This window comes from Ictalurus punctatus, chromosome 4 (genome assembly GCF_001660625.3).
Source record: "Ictalurus punctatus breed USDA103 chromosome 4, Coco_2.0, whole genome shotgun sequence".
Classification (NCBI taxonomy): domain Eukaryota; kingdom Metazoa; phylum Chordata; class Actinopteri; order Siluriformes; family Ictaluridae; genus Ictalurus; species Ictalurus punctatus.
In genome coordinates this window covers 30,460,262-30,484,136 of record NC_071284.1, presented here as the reverse complement: position 1 = coordinate 30,484,136, position 23,875 = coordinate 30,460,262, and the positions used below count along the sequence as shown (strand labels likewise).

Below are 23,875 nucleotides of genomic sequence, written 5' to 3'. Positions count from 1 at the left end.
ATTGGGGTGGCTGTGGCTCAGGTGGTAGAGCGGGTTGTCCACTAATAGTAGGGTTGGTGGTTCGATTCCCAGCCTGCATGACTCCACATGCTGAAGTGTCCTTGGGTAAGACACTGAACCCCAAGTTGCTCCTGATGGAAAGTTAGTGCCTTGCATGGCAGCTCTGCTACCATTGGTGTGTATGGGTGAATGAGACACAGTGTAAAGCGCTTTGGATAAAAGTGCTATATAAGTGCACCATTTAGTAGTAGCATTAGTGTATATTCTAGGACCACTCAGGAAACCTCCATCTCCCTGCTCGGACTTGTCCCCGCCCCAATCTGAGGCTTGGCTCATGTTATACTTGTAATGCAAAACACAAATATTTAACACATAAATGTTAAATGCCAGACGAAAAAGCAAGTGCCTCGACAATGCGCTAGGGAGCTTTGGAGTCCAGTTAAATATTTGAAATAATTCCCCGTTTAATTATTCTGTAAGCATCATTTTGCAGATGTAGCACATTTCTTGTTTGCAACCCCGGGAGCAAAAGCCAGCAAATCGTGCCAAGTGTGGACTCTTGCAATCTCTCCTCTCTTTTAAAACGACAGTCAGAGTGAAATGATGTGTACTGATGCATTTTCATGTGCTGTGCTTCTGAAATACAGCATTACATTAACCCTGGCATGCTAATCATTTCTTGCTAGAATGGAGCCTAAGAAATTCTGGTTTTAAATCAGTACGTACCATTAAGTTGTGAATATGGAAAAAAAAACATAAAAAAAAATAATAATAATACACCACATTAGTCTCATCAGGAGGCTTTGAAGTGCGGTTTCTAGGTTTCTTTACTGAGACTATGGAACCAAGATCTAGGTGAGGCTACTGTGGAACACAAAGGGATGTGTTTATCGCTAATCCAAATATATGCAGCTGTACAACACAGAGTTTGTCTCCTAGGACTTGAGGCTAGAGCATTTGTGTTTCATTCATGCATGACAACAACAAAAAGAACTCGGGCTTGTTTTTCGCAATGCTTCCACGCACCAGCCGTATCAGGAGCTCGCACATTTCTGCTCTGACTTTCCAGCATCTCATCAGCCTCTGCAAATTTCCTGGTTAGAAAACAAAAAAACAAAAAAAACATGAGCGCACCATATATGCATATAGAATGCAGCGACGTGGATGATACATTAAACCGTAAATCTGCATCACGGTGGCGGAAAGTCTCAATCTTAACGACTCATAAAATTTAAAAAAACAAAAAACGAAACGCAAGCCACCATCTGTTGTGGAACTGTTTCCAGAGAGCAGAGAAGGGGGAAAAAATTAGAGGAGGGAGAAAAGGAGGGTGAAAGGGAGAAGCAGTTTACACTGGAGCAGTGCACAGTACTCATCCCTGATGGCTAAAGTACCTGACTGAGAGCCGTAATCTTCAATGCAAACATAAACTTCTTTCAGCGAGCGCGTGTGGTGGCTAGCGGGTTTAAAGGTTGAGGCACTCTGTTAAGCTGACGCACTGCAGCTCGGTGTAATCAGCCGTGTTGGCGGAGTTAATTGAAGGCAGGCTGGCAATCGATCAGCGATGCTCTAATACTGTTGTACACTTTTACTTTGAATCTGACATGAAAAAAATGTGCATCATTCATCGGGCAAGCTGTCTTCAAACACTTAGCGTGCATCCTAAGCATTTTACAATCAGTATCCCCGATTTGTCAAACATTCAGGACCAAAACAGACATTAAAAAATGTTTAAACCGTTCTCATGGACAACAATAATCCGATATGAACCCGATTAAGACGACACTCGGATTAAGAAACTAGCATGTAAACAGAGATTATTGATGAATTTAATCTGTCTAAAGTCATACTCGAAGTAAACACAAATGGAATTAAGACGTGTGGAGTATTTCCAGTTTTAGTCGCGTTATCGTCGTGCGTTACAGACACGTACACACCTTAATCACACTATTAACGTCGTGTGGGAGTTTTCACCGCATTGTGCGACAGGACACGTACACACACGGCAGCGCTCGACCGTTTGACTGCAAACAAGAGAGCGCGGCTGTGTCCGAAAATGCGTACTTACCTACTATATAGTAGGAAGTGAAATACATGTATCTCAGCTACTATATAGTAGGTAAGTACGCGGTTTGAGACGCAGCCCACGGCTTCAAGCAGTCGTCTATTTGCACGTATAGCATGATAAATAATTAACTGCACTTGAAGCGTTCGTAAAATTAAAAATGAAACACCCAGAACTGTATACGGTTCCATAATGAAGACCAACTGTATGTCAATACGTGAAATTCTGGAGGGAGCGTCGGACGGCGTGACGTGGGGACGTAATGACGTGTGACGTTAATCTCTCTGTGTTCTATAACATGTAACACAGGAACATGAAAGGAGTATTCTAAAAGCAACTCATGTAAACACCTTAATCACAATTTTATACTGTCTTATTCAGAATAAGGTCAATAATTAGATTACTGCTGTCCGTGTGAACGTAGTCATTGTTGGGAAGGTGTTGAGTCGATGTTTTAACAGCAGCTCTGACATTAGATCCGTCTATAATTCAAATCACAGTTTATATTTCTAATACGATGTCGGTGCTTTGAAACAGTCAGGGGTAAAGCTGTAACTTTGCCAAGTTGTTTCCCCCCCCCCCGTATTTTTTGGTTTGGTTTTGTCTTTCTACCTTCAGTAGAGAGATATAAAAGAGAGGCTGGTTAGGGAATGATTGTTTATAGTTGCTTTAACCTAAGTAAACAGGGAACTCACTTGTTTCACATGCGTTCCATGTAGTTAAAAGGAACTATAAATGAATTCGTCATGCAGTAATAGATTAAAAATTGGTATCGAAGATAAATTGCTCGAGAAGGAATGAAACACTTTCGGACAAGCTGTAATTGAAAAATAAGAGAAACTCTGCTTCTTGTCAGGCCACAGCACACAACCCTGTTGTTGATTATAACCCTATAATAGCACACCGCAAGTGTTTTACTCACTGTCCAGGATATACTAGCATGCTAACTGAAGGTCTTTGTACGGTAACCAAACCTCAGTTTTTTAGAACAAAGAGAGCACAGCGAGTGGAAAAGAGGATGATTAAAAGACAGGCAGCGGTGTATTTCTCCCTGTGAGATGTGGATCTTTGTAGCTGGAAGCAATGCAAATAGCAAGAAACAATGGAAGATGCTGGATAAAAGACACCCAATGGAGTGGCCTGCTAGCGGAGTTAATAGCCTGTTTCAAATGGAAAGGTGCAGCAGGTGTCTAAGTGGACCGATACGGAACATTTCCCTCCTGTTCGGGGAAGGATGAAAAAAAGAAATGTAGCAGCCGTAGCAGAGTTCAACTCATTTCAATTGGATTTGTGTAACACTTTTAACAACAGACAAAACAGCTTTACGGAAATCTATATTGTATGTAGATTTACATCAACAAGCCAGAGACAACATGAGGAAGGAACCCTGAGAGGAACCGAACTCTAAAGAGGACCCATTCTTTTCTAGGTGAGATATATACTGAGCATATTGTGAAGAAGAGTCCAGGTGAGATTATCCCCTGAAGCAAGGATGAGTCTTGGATATAAAGTCCAATCTTTAGGGTATCTAAGTCACAAGCATCAGAAATTATATTCAGCCTGCCTACTGGTAAGCAATTCAGCATAGTCAAGATAATTAGTCAATCCTGGACAAAACAAACACTCAGTGTTGGTCTGATTAATCCCAGACATCCAGATGTAAAAAGAAATGAAGCATGTACGGTGTCTGAATTCCGAAGCTCAATGAGCGCTGTTGTTTTACCTAGCTTTGAGTCACTCGTCTAGGAAATCGATGAACAACCAAAACTGGAACATCTGTTTTAGATTATGGGAGTTCCTTGCACAAGAGAAACATGAGAAAGCGTAGTGGCGAGTGAGCCACAGAAATGAATTCAGAGAGTGATGATGTCTCCACTCTGAAACAGCTTTACGCCGTACTTCAGTGAAACCCTGCTGAATAAAGAGGTTACTGAGTGAGTGATGTGCTCCGAGTCACCCTCAGTAAGGACGCCTGCTGCATGGAGGTGCGATTACAGTGATAATCCATCATCTACTGACAGATTGCACTGAGAGGAGACGCATGGTAAAGCAAAAACTTCTCATCAGACATTGCAGCATTCTATAAACCCTCACGCACTCTCTCTAAGCCAGCCTTGAGAATGAAATCTCGGGTTATACCTGAAGACTCTGGATTCTCTAGTGTATTCAAGTAAAATCTGCTTTAAAGCTACTAATCTAACCCTGTACTAAGTCTTTGGTCAAGTGACCTGCCTTCAGCGAAATAATTTGCATAAACCATAATGCGCTGTGAGGAACCACAATAAAGGATCTGATACAAATGCCACAATGGTTAAAAAAAATCAGAGTAGCTGAATTATAGCCATTTTTTCATATGTTCATCTGCTCTGGTAAAGTATTTCTCAAGTTTTCAGTGTCCACATATAGTCCACCAGTTGATCACCCCTGCTGTAATCTACCCATGAACTACGTTTGTTCTTCGCATTTGATTGTTAAACCACCAGCAGTGTCTTATTCCCTAATCATTCCTCTCCAGTCTATTTATTCTCTTTTATTTCCATTCTGTCCAAGTACATCACTGCACCTTCACACAGAACCCTTTCTGATTCCCAAACAGGGAGTGTAGATCAAAGCTTATTGGGCTGTAAATAGACAAGAGTGCCAGCCTCCTCCCCATCTCCCTGTCTGCCAGTTCCTAACCAGACGCTGGCTTGCTAGCAAGTTAGCACGCTCCCTGGAGCACACAGCACTGGGGGTATATCTCTCCTTCCAAGATAATGTGATGAATACCTTGATGCATCAGCAACAAAGAAATCTATGAAAAATACTTATACTGAAGGTGCCAATAATTCAATAAGATGCAATTAGCATGAGAGAGACTATAATATGATGGGTCCCTTTATGTTTTAATAACTATGATAAGGCTATCCATTATGATTCATGTAATTAGGTCATTTCAAAATATAATTTTAAATAACATACACACCTCGTTCACTGTGACCGACACTGAGGCCACACCTCGTTCACTGTGACCGACACTGAGGCCACACCTCGTTCACTGTGACCGACACTGAGGCCACACCTCCTTAATTGGGACTGTGAGACACAGGCCATGCCTCCTTCCCTGGCACAAACGCCACACCTCCTTTCCTATGACTGACAAATAAAGTTCACACTACACAACTTTCAAAGTCCGCAGATCGCTGTACTGTTCACACGAAAACCACGCACGAAACAGGAGTTGTTTAACTGAAGATCACGTAGGACAGAAACAAGCAGTGCGAGCTGTTTGCGTGATGATTTGTGCTGAAGAAACCCCAAAAAGCAAAAGACAAAGAAAGTGGGTGAAAGAATGGATTAGCACATGCAGGCAGCAGGGACTGTGTGTGCTACAGAGAGAGTTGGAGGTGAGTAAAAAGGTTTTGTGGGGTTCCCTTCCTCACGGTGACCTCACCCCATGCCTTGTTCTCTCATTAGCTGTAGCTCGTCACCACAATCACTGCTAGTAATGACACTTTTCACACCACAGGCTGTGGAGTCGCCACTCAGCTCCAGATATTTACCATGCCAAATATCTGTGTGGCGTCGATGTGTCGGCGAGCCTTGGCGACCTCCTTAACTGGGAATGAGACTCAAAGGCCACACCCCCTTCACTAGGCCAGACCTAGACACTAGATAAGAGGCCCTGACAAACAAGGATACACACATAATAAAAAAACACATTCTCAAAGATTTAGTTAGTTACAGTTACATTTATATAGCACTTTTCTAGACACTCAAAGTGCTTTATATAGTATGGGGTGAGGTGGGGGAGCTCCTCAAGAACCACTAGTGTGCAGTTGGATGGATGATGCGACGGCAGCCATAGTGCACCAGAACTCCCACCACACACCAGCTATTAGAGGAAAGGAGAGAGTGATGTAGCCAATTCAGGGGATTATCAGGCAGCCATGATAGAGAATGGGGGAATTTCGCCAGGACACCGGAGTTATACCCCTACTCTTTTACCATAAGTATCCTGGGATTTTTAATGACCACAGAGAGTCAGGACCTCACTTTAACGTCTCATCTGAAAGACAGTGCTGTTTTTACAGTATAGTGTCCCTGTCACCAGACTGGGGCATTAGGCCCCACAAAGACCACAGGGTGAGCGCCCCCTGCTGGCCTCACTAATACCACTTCTAGCAGCAACCTTAGTTTTCCCCAGGAGGTCTCCCATCCAGGTACTGGCTTTGCTTCAGTGGGAAAGATACAGGAGATCCTCTTTCATACAAAAAGCTTACCCAGTCAACCTGAGTGACAAGTTTTAGCATGCCCTTGTAAACACCCTACACACAGGCCTCTTACCAGCATTCATTTATTATTAGCAACATTAGCATTTTGGTGTGAAATATTACCATAGGGCACTAGGATGGAGGGTTTCTCTATTAGTATTCAGTTGTTTCACTTGTTTCACTTATTTGTGACGACCACAATCTGGAATATCTCATGATAAATCCAGACTGTGATTAGCCTCCCATTGATGGCCACATGCCACATTTGGTCATTGTTTGCCTTTGTATAAATCTCAGCACTTCTGTGAAGACCCTCATCAAAGTGTTTATACTCTCTGAAAGCTTCGGGCAGCATGTTAGAGATTTCCAGGAACCAGACTCTGTGAAGAGAAGAAGAAGAAAAAAAAAAAAGTCCCAGCAATTGTTTTTGCCCCATTGACTTTCATGGTTATTTACCATGGCAAATAATGCAGAATTCCACTTTGCTTTTGCATGCAGATGGGCATAACGGAGGTGATTACCTAACCCTGCAGGGCCTGGCAATCACCGACACTGCTTTATAAAACAGGAAATGTATGTTGCACCAGAGGTGGAGCGTTCCATGCATGAACAAAACCATGCTAGGTTAAGAGCTAGGTTGAGTGACACATCTGCTCTGAGTTAGTGCAAACATGAACCATTCGCATGCATCTGCCAGAGGTTAACCATGAAGGAAAATGGGCAGTTCCTGTTCGTCAGCTACAGAGTAATCTGGGAGTAATTTAGCCAGCTGGGTCTAAAAACGCCTCAGATTTATAGCCTTGAAAGCGACTCAAAAGCTGCCTCTAGTTTACTTTGGATCCCTTTGGCATTTCTCAGTCATTCACAGCACACTATATTCATTTTCCACCATACACAACAAAGAATTTGTGTTCTTGATGAGAATAATGGCTATTTTTAGTCAAAGGAAAATTATACTGTGCTTAACCTTTATGTAATGCCTAAATATAAATATTGAGGAATACATGATGGAATAAATACTTGCCTATAAATGCCCATAAAGCTGAAACCTAGTCCTCTCACTTGTATGCCCGTCCATTCTGACATCAGCGATCTCTGGTTTCTCAAATACATTCAAACTCTGAGTGGAGTTATTGCACCAAAAATCATATTTCACTATCGTCCTCTTTTTAATACATTGTTGATATTGTCCCTTGATGGAGATAAACAATTTAGCAAAAACAGCTGTATTATTGAAACCCCTCCCATGGAATATTAACAGAATCTCCATCACTATGAAACCACAAGAATAACACGTCTGCACCAAATTATTATTCCCATATACTGAGTTTTACTTTGCAAAGAAGTGTTACAGAAATCTGATTCCATCTGGTATATCTTTAAACGATTTTTAAACACTGAAAATTTCAGTGTAGCATTTAACGTCCTTGGCAATGTAAATCGATGATAAAGGATGACATTCGGCTTGGTTCTACGGGAAAAAAAAAAAAAAAAAAAAGCACAGCACCTGGCAAATTGGAGCTTCCATCACAAAGACGCCAACAATACCGTCCACTGACAAAGAGAATGTCTGTCAATGAGAGTGACTGATGTGAACAAAGTGTTCTTCCCGGCACAGTGCTGAGATGTGGAAAAACGATGAGATTTATCAGTCATATCAGTAACCTTGCTGATGTTCAGTCTGTCAGGACACGTACGCTACGTATCCACTTGCAAGTCTACATACTATATGTTTCAGTGGAAAGTTCTGCTGCATTTGTCTGGTGCATGATCAGTACAAATGGACTAGAAGAATAATGTGTTCATTATTTGCTGTTACACAAATATCTCTTCGTGAACCAAGCACAAATTTACCACCAATGTTCACAAGAAAAATAGGCCGACGTTAAATTTTAGCCTCCCGACTAAAATCACGGCCAGTCGCGTATACTTGCTATAAGGCTCAACAAGAATTACTAACATCAAGATACTTATGAAAAGTAGAATTTTAGCGCTTCCATTTACTCTAACGATAATGTGTATGATGATTACAATGCAGTCGAACTTGGCTTGTAGCACAGCAACGACAACGCTGAACATTGTGTTTAGCCAATCAGGCGAGGGCTTCATGAAAAAGCAGGTCTTTTGATTCACTTTTGATTATGATTCACTTTTGATTCACTTTTGATTCACCAAATCGAAGTCAACATCATAGAAATACCCAACGACGCCGAGCAATGAGAAGCCCTGCGGCAGAATGCAGTCACAAACTGTACAACACACAGAGAAACATTGAATCTTGGACTCACAATGCCTTTGCTTGCTCGATCCCAACGCGGACCTCATGGAAAACCTCAGGAATGTCCACAGCCAGATGTGGAAGCCAAGTCAGGAAAGCGCGCATGCAGAAAAACGTGAGCCGATACACGTTTCACTTGTGATTATGTGGTACAATTAAACAGGTTATGCCATGAATTTGCACATGGGACATGGGACACATGTGACATCATGTTAATAACAAGATCACATGTGAAATATTAAACCACATCCCCTATGGATGGATGGATGGATGGATGGATGGATGAAAGGCAGGCTAAATGGATGGATGGGTGAATGGATGGATAGGTAGACAGATGAATGGATGGAAACACAGACAGACTATACTATTAGTCAAGGTGAAAATAACCCACACAATAAAAGCAATATTAGAACATTTCATACATCCCATCTCAAATGTCTGGTTTAAATGTGAATGACAGTTCGCCCTTTGAATATCTGTGTGTACGTCTCTGCACATCCCAGTGATTCAGGGACAAAAGCATCAGGATGTCACTTCATAACCTCTGGGTGCACAATGTCCTGTCATCTCTGGGTTTCTGAGATCTGCTTTCTGCTGCAGGATATCAGCTAAATATAGCGCAGAACCCGAATCTGCATTTCTTCAACCGGTTCGTAAACCTCTGCGCTGATACAAGATCCAGCCGTCATCCTTGATCATACAACAACTCTGTACAGCTAGTCCCACTTCTGTCAGTTTCCACAAGTGTACACATTCATACAGTACGTACATAAGTTCCATAAGTGGAACCTGTCTCTTCAGTAAGAGCTTGTGTGACATTATGGCAAAAAAAAAAAAGGTGTTTCATTACTGATCCATTACAGTGCTGAGAAGTGAATTACAATCTGCTAGATAGCCATTTAGCATTGCTCATTCACAGTCAGGCATCCTCTCAGAACGGAGGAGAGTCTCATTCATCATCACGCTCGGATTTGATAGGCATTCAACCCTACACTCTGGTATAGATTTAAAAACAACAACAACATTTTCCCCCTTTTCAAGTGTAGAGGTTCATGACTCCTGAATAGTACTAAATTAAAGCCATCTTAATGATTACAATCAACAATGCAGAAATTACTTTGACTACGGACCATGAATTCAATTAATTACATCAGGAAGCACTTAGGGCCACTTTATTTTGTTCCCTTATATTTATCTTGGTTTATCTTGCATTTATGTAGCAAATGACCTTTAAGATATATATATATATATATATATATATATATATATATATATATATATATATATATATATATATATATATATATATATAAAATATTCAGCAGGGTCGTAATGAAGCCTCTGGAGTGTCCTGGAGGTAAACCCAGTTCAGTAAATTCTGAACATTAATTACAGGAAACGAGACACTTTACAGCATTGCTTTCACAACACAGTGCAATAAGAAGAACACAATGACCAGAAATGAATATGGGTTCTATATCTTAGAACATATATTTAATCATTTGCACTGAAAAAGGGTATTAAACCGTACCCTTCCTTATCTTACTTTTCCTGGTAATGTGGATATAGTGTACCATAATAATGATCTATCCTACACAATTGGACTGTAATAAGTTTGTAGCGTAAAGCTTTATAGATACAAAAGGCAAAATATGTCTACTAAAAGTACAAAAAGTGTATGCTTGAAGGTACCAGCCCAGCAACAAGTACCCTTGAGTGTGAAGATCTTATTCTGCTACAGCAATAAATACATCCATGTAAACATTAACCGACATATTTTCACAATGCATGCTTATACAAAGGAAGTAGACTGTATATTTTAGGGTATGGTTTTGATATGGGATGGTGCGTCTTTTATTTATCTCTCACATTGCTATGTGAATATTAGTATACATAACAGGAACATCGGGGCCACTAACAGTGTTACAGAGAGATAACATTGATGTGGCGTTAATAAAAATATAATGGACCTGAGTAATGATCTACCTGTTTATTTACAACATTTAATTCAAGGCAAATACATTTACTTATAGACTCTCTCTCTCTGAAATAAAGATAGTAAACTGTACTTTTCCTGGTCACTGGGGTGGTGCCATGAAGGGTACATATTTTGAACCTTTAGTATGCATCTTTTTCCTAGCAAAATGCAGGTGAGGTAGCTTTTCATTCGTAAATCAGTGGTCCTTCGAGTCCAATTCTGCACTTTAAATTATTTTTAAAGGTAAAAGATAGATATTAAACAGTGTAGAAACAATGTGCCCTTCATGGCAGTGTCCAAGACACAAGGAAAAGCACGGTTGACTTCTTCGAGTGTAAGCATACAGTATGAAGCAATACAGACTAAAGAATTAAGAAGGCTATGTTTCTGTTTCCGGGTGAGCTCGTGCATTTCCTGTCCTGCAACAACTTCATACATTAACACCTCCTTCACTTGGTTCTCAAGGCGCGCGCGCTGGATTGGTGATATATCTGTACGCGTGAAACATCACTGAGGACACAGCCCGGTTTTTATGCTCTTCCAGCTCTGTGTGTCTGTGTGTTTGTGTGTGTATGTGTGTGTGTGTGTGTGTGTTTCGGGAGGTGTTCCAGGAGGTGTTTGACCTTCGCGTGCCGCAGAGAACGCGCGAGGAATTTTAATAGAGTGCGTGTCATAAATCTCGGGGACACGAGAGCGGTAAGAGTCTCTCTCCTTCACCGGGCCTTCAGAGACACGAGACACACTACTCACGAGGACAAAGTTTGCTGCGGTGATTTCAAAGCTGCTCCACAGTGACTAACCCATGTGCCAGAGCATGCGTTAGAGAGCCTGCAGCAAGCGTTTAAAACCCCCCGACACCGAATGAAGCGCGAGACGCACTGTGTCGCACACTTTCCTCTGCAACGCCCTGCGCGTGCTCTGAACCCCGGCTCCGCATCTCACTTTATGTCGCACCGAGAGCTCGCGCGGAAACGGGTCACTCCACTGATGCACGCGAGCCAGAATCAAATGCAGAAACCTGAGCTGGACGGCGCGTGCTCTCTTTAATCTCAGCAAACATAATACACTAAATGCTCAGACTAATGCTAAAGGCTTCGGCATTAAAAAACAAACAAACAAACAAAAAAAAAAAACAACGCATATGGAGTTCATTTCTAAATGAGACGCCCTGTGTGTGTGTGTGTGTGTGTGTGTGTGTGTTGGGGAAGAGTCGCTTCAATAACTGCACCTCCGGTTTTTTTCCCCCCAAATGAATACCCACTTGTGAATGAAAACGACCTGTGCATCACTTCAGAAATGTGTTGGAGAAAACTCAAATGCCAGTATACATGCCTTCAGATCTATCACTTGGCAAACAGACTCTGTGCGGTGAAAGAAATCTCTTTGTCCCGCACAGATTACACACTCCAGACAAACGCACGTTTGTTTCTCTCCTTGTTTAAATATGGTTTTTTTTTTTTTTTTTTTTTTTTGGAAGATTTACTCACCGATTAACAAGGACTGGAATGTGGCAGACATCGTGGCACAGCACGGAGGTGACAGAAGTCCTTTGGGGTTGGAAACAAAGCACTTCAATGCGCTACAGCGCGCCAAAGCTCCCGCACAATTCACCAACACTATTTCGGATGATGGAACGCACACCAAACCCCCCCACCCCCCAAAAAAACACACTGTAGGTAGGACCCGCGCGCCAAGGACAGCGTATATCTAAGATATTGTGAAAGACGAATCCATCTCCCTCCTCCTCTTCTTCTTTCCTCCCGCCTTTAAGGAACCAAGCCGCGTCCCCGGGACGCTTCCATGCGTCCTGCTCGAGAAATCGAAGCGCCCCTTTAAAGCTCTCGGGTTCCCTCAAAACACGTTCTGTCCCTTTCGTCCGAGTGCACGAGCTTGGGATGCTTGGGACTGGAGCGCGCGGCTGCGGATGCTGGAGGAGGATGGAGACCTCTAGAGTCTGAAGCTCTCGCGCACGCTTTCGGGACAACTAGGGACACGATTCACGAATAGCACGCGCTCGGACTGCAGGACTGGCACCGTTTTAACCGGGAAGGGCGCGAAACAACGGCGGGATTTTCTACGCGCTCTGCGTCACGACACGATTTTAGTCACAGCATGCATGCGTAGTGATTAACGGAAGAAACATGCTTTTATGCTCATTTTCAAGCAGTCAGCACTGCAACACGACAATAGCCTTTGTTCACCATGATGCAAATATGTTTTAGTGGCTTGGGAAAGAAGGAAAAAAAGAAAACAACACTAGTCACAGTTTCCCCAACCCTTGTCCTGGAGAACGGCTGTCTTAAAGATTTCAACGGTTTTCCTTCTCCCAACACACCTGAGTCAACTATCAGCTAACTTACAGCTCTTCCTGAGATGAAGCAGGTGTTAGAGCACAGGAAACACTGAGGTGTTGAGGACAGGGCGTTCTCCAGGACTAGGGTTGATTAACCTGCCGACTAAATGAACATGAAACTGAATAACTTTGTGTAATAATAATAATAATAATAATAAGTGATAGATCTTGAGTATGATATATATATATATATATATATATATATATATATATATATATATATATATATATATATATCATACTCAAGATCTATCACTGTCAAAACTGTTTTTTAGCCCACATAATCATTTCAAAACCGATTAGACACAATTATTAATTGAGATATCACAAGAATATCAATTTAAGTTGAAAAGTTTGAAAGACATTTAAATAAGCATGACAATGGTCTGGTGGTTCCATCACTATGCACACTATATGGCCAAAATTATGACCAATTAACACCTGACCATCACACCCATATGTGGGTCTTCACCAAACTGTTGCCACAAAATTGGAATTAAAATGGCTTTGTAGAATTACAATTTCCCTTCAGTGGAACTAAGAGGCCCAAACCTGTTCTAGCATGATAATTCCCCTGTGCACAAAGTGACATTGATAAAGACATGGGTTTCAAGGTTGGAGTGGAAGAACTCGAGCGTCCTGCACAGAGGCCTGACCTCAACCACCTTTGGGATGAACTGGAACACCAACTTCGCACCAGGCCTTCTTGCCAGACATCACTTCCCAAACTCTCGTGGCTGAATGAGCATGAATTCCCACATCCATGCTCCAAAATATAGAGTAGGCTGTTAAAAAAGCAAAAGTGGTATCAATTCCATATTAATGCACAGGGGTTTGGAATGGGATTTTCTATAGTCAGGTGTCCGCATACTTTTGGGGGTAGTAATATGAACCAGTGGATTGGTGTATCACAAATGCCATATTGTGTCATTCTCTAGTCTTTGGAGGGTCACAATTCTGTAGAGTTTAAGCATTCCTGTTAATCACAAACACCTCCACGGACTGAATTTGCTTGTTTCTTAATCCATTCCATTGATGAACTGCTTACAACAGATTTATTAATTAATTTTCATTAACTGCTTTCAGTAATCCTGGCCAGCATTCTGCTGGATGCAGATGCCATCCTGGGAACACTGGGCACAAGGCAGGAATGGAATCTGTTGGGATGGCTAGTGGCAAGTGTTTGAGAGGTGGGAAGAAACCGGAGAACCTGGAGAAAATCCACATAGTGAGATCTTAACACTGATGGTAGTACAAAGCCAATTTTGGTAGAATGTGTCAAGCTTGCAAGCTGTTGAGCAAGTTAAATGTGAAGCGTTATTTAAAAATAAATAAATAAATGGAACATGTTAATTAGCATAGTCTTTCTTGATTGGCATTTGAATGAAATTATGTTGAAACTTTCAACTTATCTTGAGCAAAGCTCTCTTGGGTTCTGTACTATTTTTAAAACGCCGGATTAAAAGAGACTGAACCATTTGACACACTCTCACTGGGGCACATAACTGCAAAAATCAATACCAAATCCTGAACCAGTTCAAAAACTCCACAAATCGCATTCTACATGCTCTTATGTGGAGAGTTTTTTTTTTTTCTTTCTGAGGCAGAATCTGAGCAGATATCCATAGAGCAGATGTTCCTAAATTGGGATTTTAGACAGATTTTGTTTGCAACAGCTGTATACAATGTTTAGTCTTAAAGGCAGATTCTTTAGTTTGCCATATGCTTACACAAGTTTAATAAAAATCTAGTTTAACGTAAAAATATATAGCATGATGAGGAAGTCTGAAATAATGTTATAATGCTGAAACAATGTTTATGCTGTCACAGTATATGACATCACTCCTATAAAATAGTTATTCATTCATTAATCTTCAGCAACCACTTTATCACTTTTGTTCAGGGTCGTGATGGATCTGGAATGTATCCTGGAGGTGAGGCAGGGATGCCAGTCCAACACACATTCACACCTAGAGGCAATTTAAAGACACTGGTCGAGTACCGCTAAGTTTTTGGGAGGTGCAGGGAATCCAGAGACTCTTCATGCTGCACAATTCCTTGCTTCAAATAATACAGTGAATTACTGACCTACACTACTCTTTTATTCCCTCAAACAAGAGTGTATTTCTACATTGTTTACACTATGAGCGACATTATTAAGTCTGCTTTGAATAAATGAATCTTCCACTGTCTCAACGGTATTTAGATATTTTTTAAACGTTACTTTGAGCATGGAGTTCTAATAGGGTGGAAATAAACCTTACTGTATATTTTCCGAATTTTTAATGGCATATAAGGTCAACAAATACTATCTCAAGCTGCCATTTTAATCAAACGTTCCAACATTAAGTTTAGCCTGGTGCTTAGCAGAATTACCTCAGTCACAATATGTCCCTGAACTGATTCTGTGAACTACAACCACGCACATAATGAATCCATCATTAAAAGCTGCTAGTGCCTCTAAGTCTGTTTCTTGAGGAATGAAAATGGAAATCAGTAAAAAAAAAAAAAAAGTGTCAGGCTGAGTGAACTGCAACTTTGTTTTAAATCACAAATCATTATTTTTCAATTAGAAGCAGATTGCCAACTTTCAATAACAATTACCTAACCAGCTCTCTGTAAATGTTAATCCTCTAACAAAACTAGATGACAAGTATTAGAGAAAATTCACAAGCATATAATGTTAGGAAATATTGCCAAAGAAAATAAGCCAGTTAACATTAAAACAAAGCTAGCTAGCTAATGTTAGAGAATAGACTAAAAAAGCTAGCTAGCTATGGTGCGAGAGTACCCTCCAATTAAGCCAGCTAATCTCATAGAAAAACTTCTAACAGACCAGCTAACTACCCTGCTAAAAAACAATAGAAACCCTCACAGAATTTGTAATGGTTTTAATGGTTACAGTAGTGTAGGAATTGTACAGTAGGAATTGTATTGGTTTTAATGGAAACTGTAATGGTCCCTGTGTGTCTCTACTGGATATCTGTTGCCTTCTTTTGGTGGCATGTTATGCCTAGTGGATACCATTAAGGAACAATACTGGTAATGGTTATGGTTTTAATGGTTAGCTGATGGTTTGTAATGGTATTGGTAGTGGCAACCATTAGACTTTCTGTTATGGTTTCTTTTGTTCAGCAGGGTAATGTCAGAGAACAGACTCACAAAAGTTGGTGTCACTATAGCTAGCTATTGTCAAAGATTAGCCTTAACTAAAGATAGCTATTCACAGTTTTCAGTCATGTGACTTGCACAGAGACATGGAGGGCATAACATCGTTCCACAATGGCAGCCAACACTGGACACTCCATAGAACTGCAGCATAGGCCTTTCAATTGTCCATCTGATTGAAGACACGAATAGTTTGATAACCTCTCAAAAGAAGAAAAACAAAGGTATTTGAACAAACGCTAAGCTTTGTGCACTTGCGATTCATAAACAGCGTCCACCACAGTATTTCAATCACTGAAAACAGCGAAACCCCTGCCAGAGCGCCACTTTGGCAATGTTTACATGGGGCAGTGGTGGCTTAGTGGTTATGGCTGCTGGGTTACTGATCAGAAGGTCAGGGATTCAAGCCCCAGCACTGCCAGGCTGCCACTGTTTGGCCCTTGAGCAAGGCTCTTAACATTCTCTGCTCCAGGGGTGCGTTAGCATGGCTGACCCTGTGCTCTGACCCCAGCTTCCTGACAGGTTGGGGTATGTGAAGAAAACAATTTCACTGTGCTATACTGTATATGTGACCAATAACGACTCCTTATCATTACATATATTTTGTGGAGAATCCATCCCCTTACACTGCCACCAGGATGAAAGCGTACAAAAGTACAGACAGTTATCTGTATTTTTGATCTGGATGGGTCAATAATGCTGCCGTTTGGGATGAGAATGACAAGAAATTCTTCATTGTCAAAGCAAAGGTGAGTGTTGATTAACTAACATCAGTTTCAGGTTCACTGTTCTAGGGCAGTAATAATTTGGATAGGTCAACACAATATCTAATGACATAAATCCAATCAAAACTTCTCTTTTTTTCAATGTCAGGTAAACCATTCCTACTGTTTCCACTGTTCATGCATCTGACTGAACAACCACTATCCGGCATTTTGGCTAAACAAATCTAGTAAACATAACTGGCAGGCAGTGGAAGAAACTCATGTTTTGCCCTCCAGGTGGGCATTCGTACAAGAATGTGACATCACGTGAAAACTATGCATTGTCAGAGAATAACCTCACACAAAGCTAGCTAGCTAATGTCAGAAAATAGCCTTGAAAAAACTAGCTAGTTAAGGTCAGAGAATAGCATCCATTTCAGCTAGCTAATGTCAGAGAATAAGTTCTAACAGACGTCAGAGAACAGACTCACAAAGGTCAGACTCCCTAAAGCTAGCTAGATAATGTCAAAGAGTAGCCTTAACTAAAATATAGCTAATGTCAGAGAATGGCCTCAAACAACGCTAGCTAACTAATGTCAGAGAACAGCCTAAAACATAGCCAGCTACTTAATGTTACAAAATGATCTGATTGTATAACTATTTGATAAACAGAGAGGGAAAGGGAGTCAGTCATATATAACTTAAGTCATCTTTAATCTTCTGCAAAAAAAAAAAAAAATAATAATAATATTTTGCCTTATTCCAAAAGAATATAAATATTATCACTTGCAGGTGAATTGACAAGAAAATTGAGCTCACTTAGGAAATGTATGCTTTCCTTAAATAGGGCTGAGAGAAGCAACAGCACACAACTCTATTCCCTTTAAGGTAGTGTGGGCTCGTGATTTATTTATTCCATGGTTTGTTGGCTGAGATGTGAGGGGTGATGCGTGCTAAGTAAACAAGCTGAATGAGAGAGAAAGTGCAGTGGTGCACAGTCTCCGGTCACGTTAATACCCAACTCGACTCTCTCACAACAACCTGCCAGCACTGCACAAGTCCTGGGCTTCCTCAGCTAAAACTGTACTACACACACACACACACACACACACACACACAGTGCATCTGGAAAGTATTCACAGCGCTTCACTTTTCCCACATTTTGTTATGTTACAGCCTTATTCCAAAATGGATTAAATTCATTAATTTCCTCAAAATTCTACTAACAATACCCCATAATGACAACTGAAAGAAGTTTGTTTGAAAGCTTTGCAAATTTATTAAAAATAAAAAACAAAAAAAAGCACATGTACATAAGTATTCACAGCCTTTGCTCAATACTTTGTTGAAGCACCTTTGGCACCAATTACAGCCTCAAGACTTTTTGAGTATGATGCTACAAGCTTGGCACACCTATTTTTGGGCAGTTTCTCCCATTCTTCTTTGCAGGACCTCTCAAGCTCCATCAGGTTGGATGGGGAGCGTTGGTGCACAGCCATTTTCAGATCTCTCCAGAGATGTTCAATCGGGTTCAAGTCTGGGCTCTGGCTGGGCCACTCAAGGACATTCACAGAGTTGTCCTGTAGACACTCCTTTGTTATCTTGGCTGTGTGCTCAGGGTCGTTGTGTGTGTTGGAAGATGAACCTTCGCCCCAGTCTGAGGTCCAGAGTGCTCTGGAGCAGGTTTTCATCAAGGATGTCTCTGTACATTGCTGCGTTCATCTTTCCCTCCATCCTGACTAGTCTCCCAGTACCTGCTGCTGAAAAACATTACCACAGCATGATGCTGCCACCACCATGCGTCACTGTAGGGATGGTATTGGCCAGGTGATGACTGGTGCCTGGTTTCCTCCAGACATGAAGCTTGCCATTCAGACCAAAGAGTTCAATCTTTGTTCAATCTTTGGTCTGAGAGTCCTTCAAGTGCCTTTTGGAAAACTCCAGGCGGCCTGTCATGTGCCTTTTACTGAAGAGTGCCTTCCGTCTGGCCACTCTACCATACAGGCCTGATGGATCGAGTTCTGCAGAGATGGTTGTTCTTCTGGAAGGTTCTACTCTCTCCACAGAGACACGCTGGAGCTCTGTCCAGTGACCATCGGGTTTTTGGTCACCTCCCTGACTAAGGCCCTTCTCCCCTGATCGCTCAGTTTGACTGGGCTTCCAGCTCTAGGAAGACTCCTGGTGGTTCCAGACTTCTTCCATTTACGGATGATGGAGGCCACTGTGCTCATTGGGACCTTCAATGCTGCAGAAATATTTCTGTACCCTTCCCCAGATCTGTGCCTGGATACAATCCTGTCTCGGAGGTCTCCAGACAATTCCTTGGACGTCATGGCTTGGTTTGTGCTCTGACATGCATTAACTGTGGGACCTTATATAGACAGGTGTGTGCCTTTCCAAATCATGTCCAATCAACTGAATTTACCACAGGTGGACTCCAATCAAGTTGTAGAAACATCTCAAGGATGATCAGTGGAAACAGGATGCACCTGAGCTCAATTTTGAGTGTCATGGCAAAGGCTGTGAATACTTATGTACATGTGCTTTTTTTTTGTTTTTTATTTTTGATAAATTTGCAAAGATTTCAAACAAACTTCTTTCACGTTCTCATTATGGGGTATCGTTTGTAGAATTTTGAGGAAAATAATGAATTTAATCCATTTTGGAATAAGGCTGTAATGTAACAAAATGTGGGAAAACTGAAGCATTGTGAATACTTTCCGGATGCACTGTATATACAAGTACATACTGTGGATTTATGCACACATGCACACTTGCATACACACATTCATCAAGGTCCCTGTCCACTTTCCTCCTAACTATGCTCTGGATTGTCTTTCATATGTCCAAGTGCTGAGAGCTAAACAAGAGTATCATATCTCCAATTTTTCTATTTTTGAAGTGGATGGTTAATTTATGAGTCCTTGAAAATATCACATAGTTATTAGTTTGTTGCCCTTGTATATGTGTATGTATATGTATGTATACTCACACACAAGTGCATCTCAAAAAATTAGAATATCATGGAAAAGTTCATTTTTTTCTCGTAATTTAATACAAAAAGTGGAACTTTCATGTATTATAGATTCATTACACATAAAGTGAAATATTTCAAGCTTTTCTTTCTTTTTTTTTTGTTTTAATCTTGATTATGGCTTACAGCTCATAGACATAAAAAATCCAGTATCTCAAAATATTAGAACAAAGAATATATAATACAGAAATGTCGACCTTCTGAAAAGTTAATTTATGCACTCGATACTTGGTTGGGGCTTTAATCCTTTTGCACGAATTACTGCATCAATGCGGCGTGGCATGGAAGCAATCAGCCTGTGGCACTGCTGAGGTGTTCTGGAAGCCCGGGTTGCTTTGATAGCGGCCTTCAGCTCGTCTGCGTTGTTGGGTCTGGTGTCTCTCGTAGATTCTCTATGGGGTTCGGGTCAGGCGAGTTGTCTGGCCAATCAAGCACAGTAATACCATGACCAGCAAACCAGTTACTAGTCGTTTTGGCACTGTGGGCAGGTGCCACGTCCTGCTGGAAAAAGAAATCAGCATCTCCATAAAGCTCGTCAGCAGATGGAAGCATGAATTGCTCTAAAATCTCCTGGTAGACACTGTATCAACTCTCGACTTGAGAAAACACAGTGGACCAACACCAGCAGATGACATGGCACCTCAAATCATCACCAACTGTGGAAACTTCACACTGGACTTCAAGCAACTTAGATTCTGTGCCTCTCCACTCTTCCTCCAGACTCTGGAACCTTGATTTCCAAATGAAATGCACAATTTGCTTTCATCTGAAAAGAGGACTTTGGACCACTGAGCAACAATGTTTTTAGTAAAAAGGTGTTTTGAGTTAATTAGCTGATTAGCGCTCTTCTCATGTCGACATTGCTGTTTTATAAATTCTTTATTCTACAAAATGTTGGGTTATTTTTTCTACCCAACCATTGGGTTAAGCCTTTTGAGTCATTTGATTGGGTTATTTTATATAATTGGCTCAGTCTCTACCCAGTTTTCAGTTTTGTGTAACCCAACCTTTGAGTTATTGGCTGGGTCACTTTGACTAACAGTTGAATCAATGCACCCCTCCCCCACCCAACACATCAACCCAACTCCTTGGGTCATTTAGGCATGGAGCTCTTGAAAATGTATTCATTGGAAAACAGTAACTCAGTGAGTGATGATTAACTTTACCTATCACTACAGCTTCAAAAGTAAATATCATGTACTGCTTCCTCAGTGTTGGCGTTACACTACTAGTGTCATGTGTTTATGTTGGCTGTGAAATATGGACTGAGGTTATTCTATAATTCTCTGGGTCTGTATCTTATCTGAGGCTCCGAGTTGGGGTTAGCTAGCTGGATGCTGTCACCAGTAGCCATGAGTGATACTAACGTAGACACACCTGAGGCGATTACATTACTTTAGCATACAGCTCGCGGTAATGCTAGATATTCCCATTACCTTTATGAGAGTTAACGATAACCTAGCATTACAGCTATTCACCATGATGTAATACAGAGAGTGGGTTAATGTTAACTACATTTCGCAAGTGTTCTGGACAAGTCAAGCTGTAGTATTAAGCATTAAGAGGATGGGTTAGAGACGTGCTTCGTCATGTATTCGGTGAATGTTAATGCCGGTTAACAGGTGCAGACAATCAGTGGCTAACGGAACTTAGCTAGCTCAGTAATGTCGAAACCAAAAGTTCTTCACAAGGTTAACGTGACAAAAAGAGATATTAAAGAGTTACAGTACGTTGTAATGTTTTCCACTATCTCTGTAATGTTGGTTAAATTAATTAGGTTATGCAAAAAAAAAAAACTTGGCGGTGAGGTGCTAAAGGCTGGAAAATAAACATTCGCAAAGTTAGATACATTTTCCTGGTGAGTCTACAGCGCTATTTTGTTCGTTAGGAGTGTGGAGGTCACTTTTCCAAAATTATACAATTTGAGATTCTGTAACACAGGTTTCTCAGTTAAAGCCCAAAGGCATTCGTCTGTAATTTGTAGCTAAGAACTAACCAACACTTTTTTTTTTGGCTCTTTTACAGCTTTTCAAATAGAACTGAGTGCGACTCTTCTCTTCCCAGATGGCAGGAAGATTTGTAAGAAGATGCATCAACTCCAATTGTCAAAAGTTTTAATGACTTTAATAAATGCCACCTGAATTTCATGCAATTGTTTGTGTATTTTATGAGCTTTTTAGTAGAATCTTAGCATACAAATAAATTGCATTATAAGATAATTGATGGGAAAAAAAAGTATAAACACATCTCTGTGTTATTTGTGTTATTTTGAACACATCTTTATTTGGAAATGTTTAACACAGAGAATGTGTTAAATGTACCTACACACTGATACCTCACAAAATGTGTTGTCCTTAACCAGACACGCAGGTGTATTAAAAATTAACACATGATTGAGTCAAGGTTCGTTTCAATATCATAAAACCATTACTGTACACGTCTCCTTTGATCAAAATCTGACATTTCAGTCTTAAATATAGGACTTATTTGAATCATTTACTTCAAAGTCTATATATAAACACCACTTTGACAGCTCTAGCAATACATTTCTGAACACCTTCTTGTGTATAAATAAAGGAGACACCATATTTGTTGACATGTCTGTTTATAATGTGGTATATTTGACATTTTCAAAGGGTAAAAATAACCCTGCGTTTTTGTTCAAATGAAACTGTCCTATAGGTTGAAAAACAGCCCATTTGCTTTGTTAAAATTAACAACCCAACTTGATGGGGTAATTTAACCCAAATTGTGTTCTGTCCTATATTTACCCAGCTGTTGGGTTAAAAATAACCCAATTTGGGTTGTTTTTAATCCAGTGTTTTTTTTTTAGCCTGCAATATTTTTGAGATGGATTAAAAAGTATGACATTTTTAATCAATAAAAATTCTTAGCATTGGCAAATTGCTGTGATATAAGAGGAGTAAGACACTTTGGGATGTGCTGTTATAGGAGAATAATCGACTTCAAGAGAAATTCTGCTTTATCATACCACCCTCTAATTGATTGTTTTCCAATAGTAGCATGCCCTGTCTTGCTTTATTTCTTGCTCATTACAATTTGATCTGTAAAATCATAATGTTGTATATATTGCACCATGAAAAACCTCGATAATGTAACCGGGACCTGATAACTCGAATGCATTGTATGTAACTTGAATATATTCATGGACTATGCGATGGGTTTTACCTTTCCATTCACTGTGACTGATGATAGCATAATGTCAGTTGTCCAATCTGTCAGAGTTCGATGGCAGGCAGTTTGTCAGCATCACAACAGAACACAGCTTACTAAACACAGAGGTAAAAAAATAAAAATAAAAGCCAGGCAGTAGAAATATATTTTTTTTTAAAAAGCACACATTATATTCCCCAACTATAATCCATGTTGATATAAAGTTTAACTTTATATGAATATTATTGTTAAATCGCAGAGTGCATATGTAAGTTTATGTGATATATAACATAAACTTACTAAATAAGGCTGACGGTTGATTTATGGCAGCTCTGCTTTATCCAGCAGTCCTGCACTCAGTAAAGGATCCTGGACAAGCACCTCTCAGATGAAATGGACATGTCACAGAGCATGACACCCGGGACATCCTGTCAAGATTCATATGTTATCAAAAGCATTATTTAAAATCTCAGATGTAAAAGTCAGACCAGACACAATGGGAAAACAATCCTGCAGTCAGTCGTCATTTTCTATGGACAAAACAGGGGTGACAAGTCTAGGTATTTTAGATCCAGGCCTTCACGTGGTTCGTTACAAAGCCTTATACAACAGCTCTGTTGAATTCTTGATTCTGATTGGTTAGAATGTGGTGTTCATTTTAATTAACAACAGCTCTGACAGCAGTTCCGTCCGTAAGGCAAATTTCTTCTTTATACACATTCATTCTAATGTTATTGTGTCCATAATAACAGTTCAAACACAGGGACCTGTATTGTTGACACTTCACATAAATGGATATAAAATGTGCAGTTGTTGACATGGTGACGCTTTCTCAGGTACCCAGTAACACAACAAGCTTATTAACTTA

General features: G+C 40.5%; 1 protein-coding gene across 2 annotated transcripts in view; it reads right to left on the bottom strand.

The window, feature by feature from the left end:
- clmpb (CXADR like membrane protein b) overlaps nt 1–12,583 on the bottom strand; it is an 88,587-nt gene extending 76,004 nt beyond the window's left edge. Inside the window, exons 1-2 of one of the 2 annotated variants that reach the window (XM_047153343.2) lie at nt 12,062–12,583; nt 1,027–1,094 (exon numbers count right to left, since the gene is read on the bottom strand). In XM_047153343.2, the coding sequence (XP_047009299.1) occupies nt 1,027–1,072 (46 nt within the window). In that variant the 5' untranslated portion in view covers nt 1,073–1,094; nt 12,062–12,583. The remainder of the gene's footprint in view (nt 1–1,026; nt 1,095–12,061) is intronic. The other variant, XM_047153344.2, reaches the window with a different exon arrangement.
- Nucleotides 12,584–23,875: the final 11,292 nt, after the last annotated feature.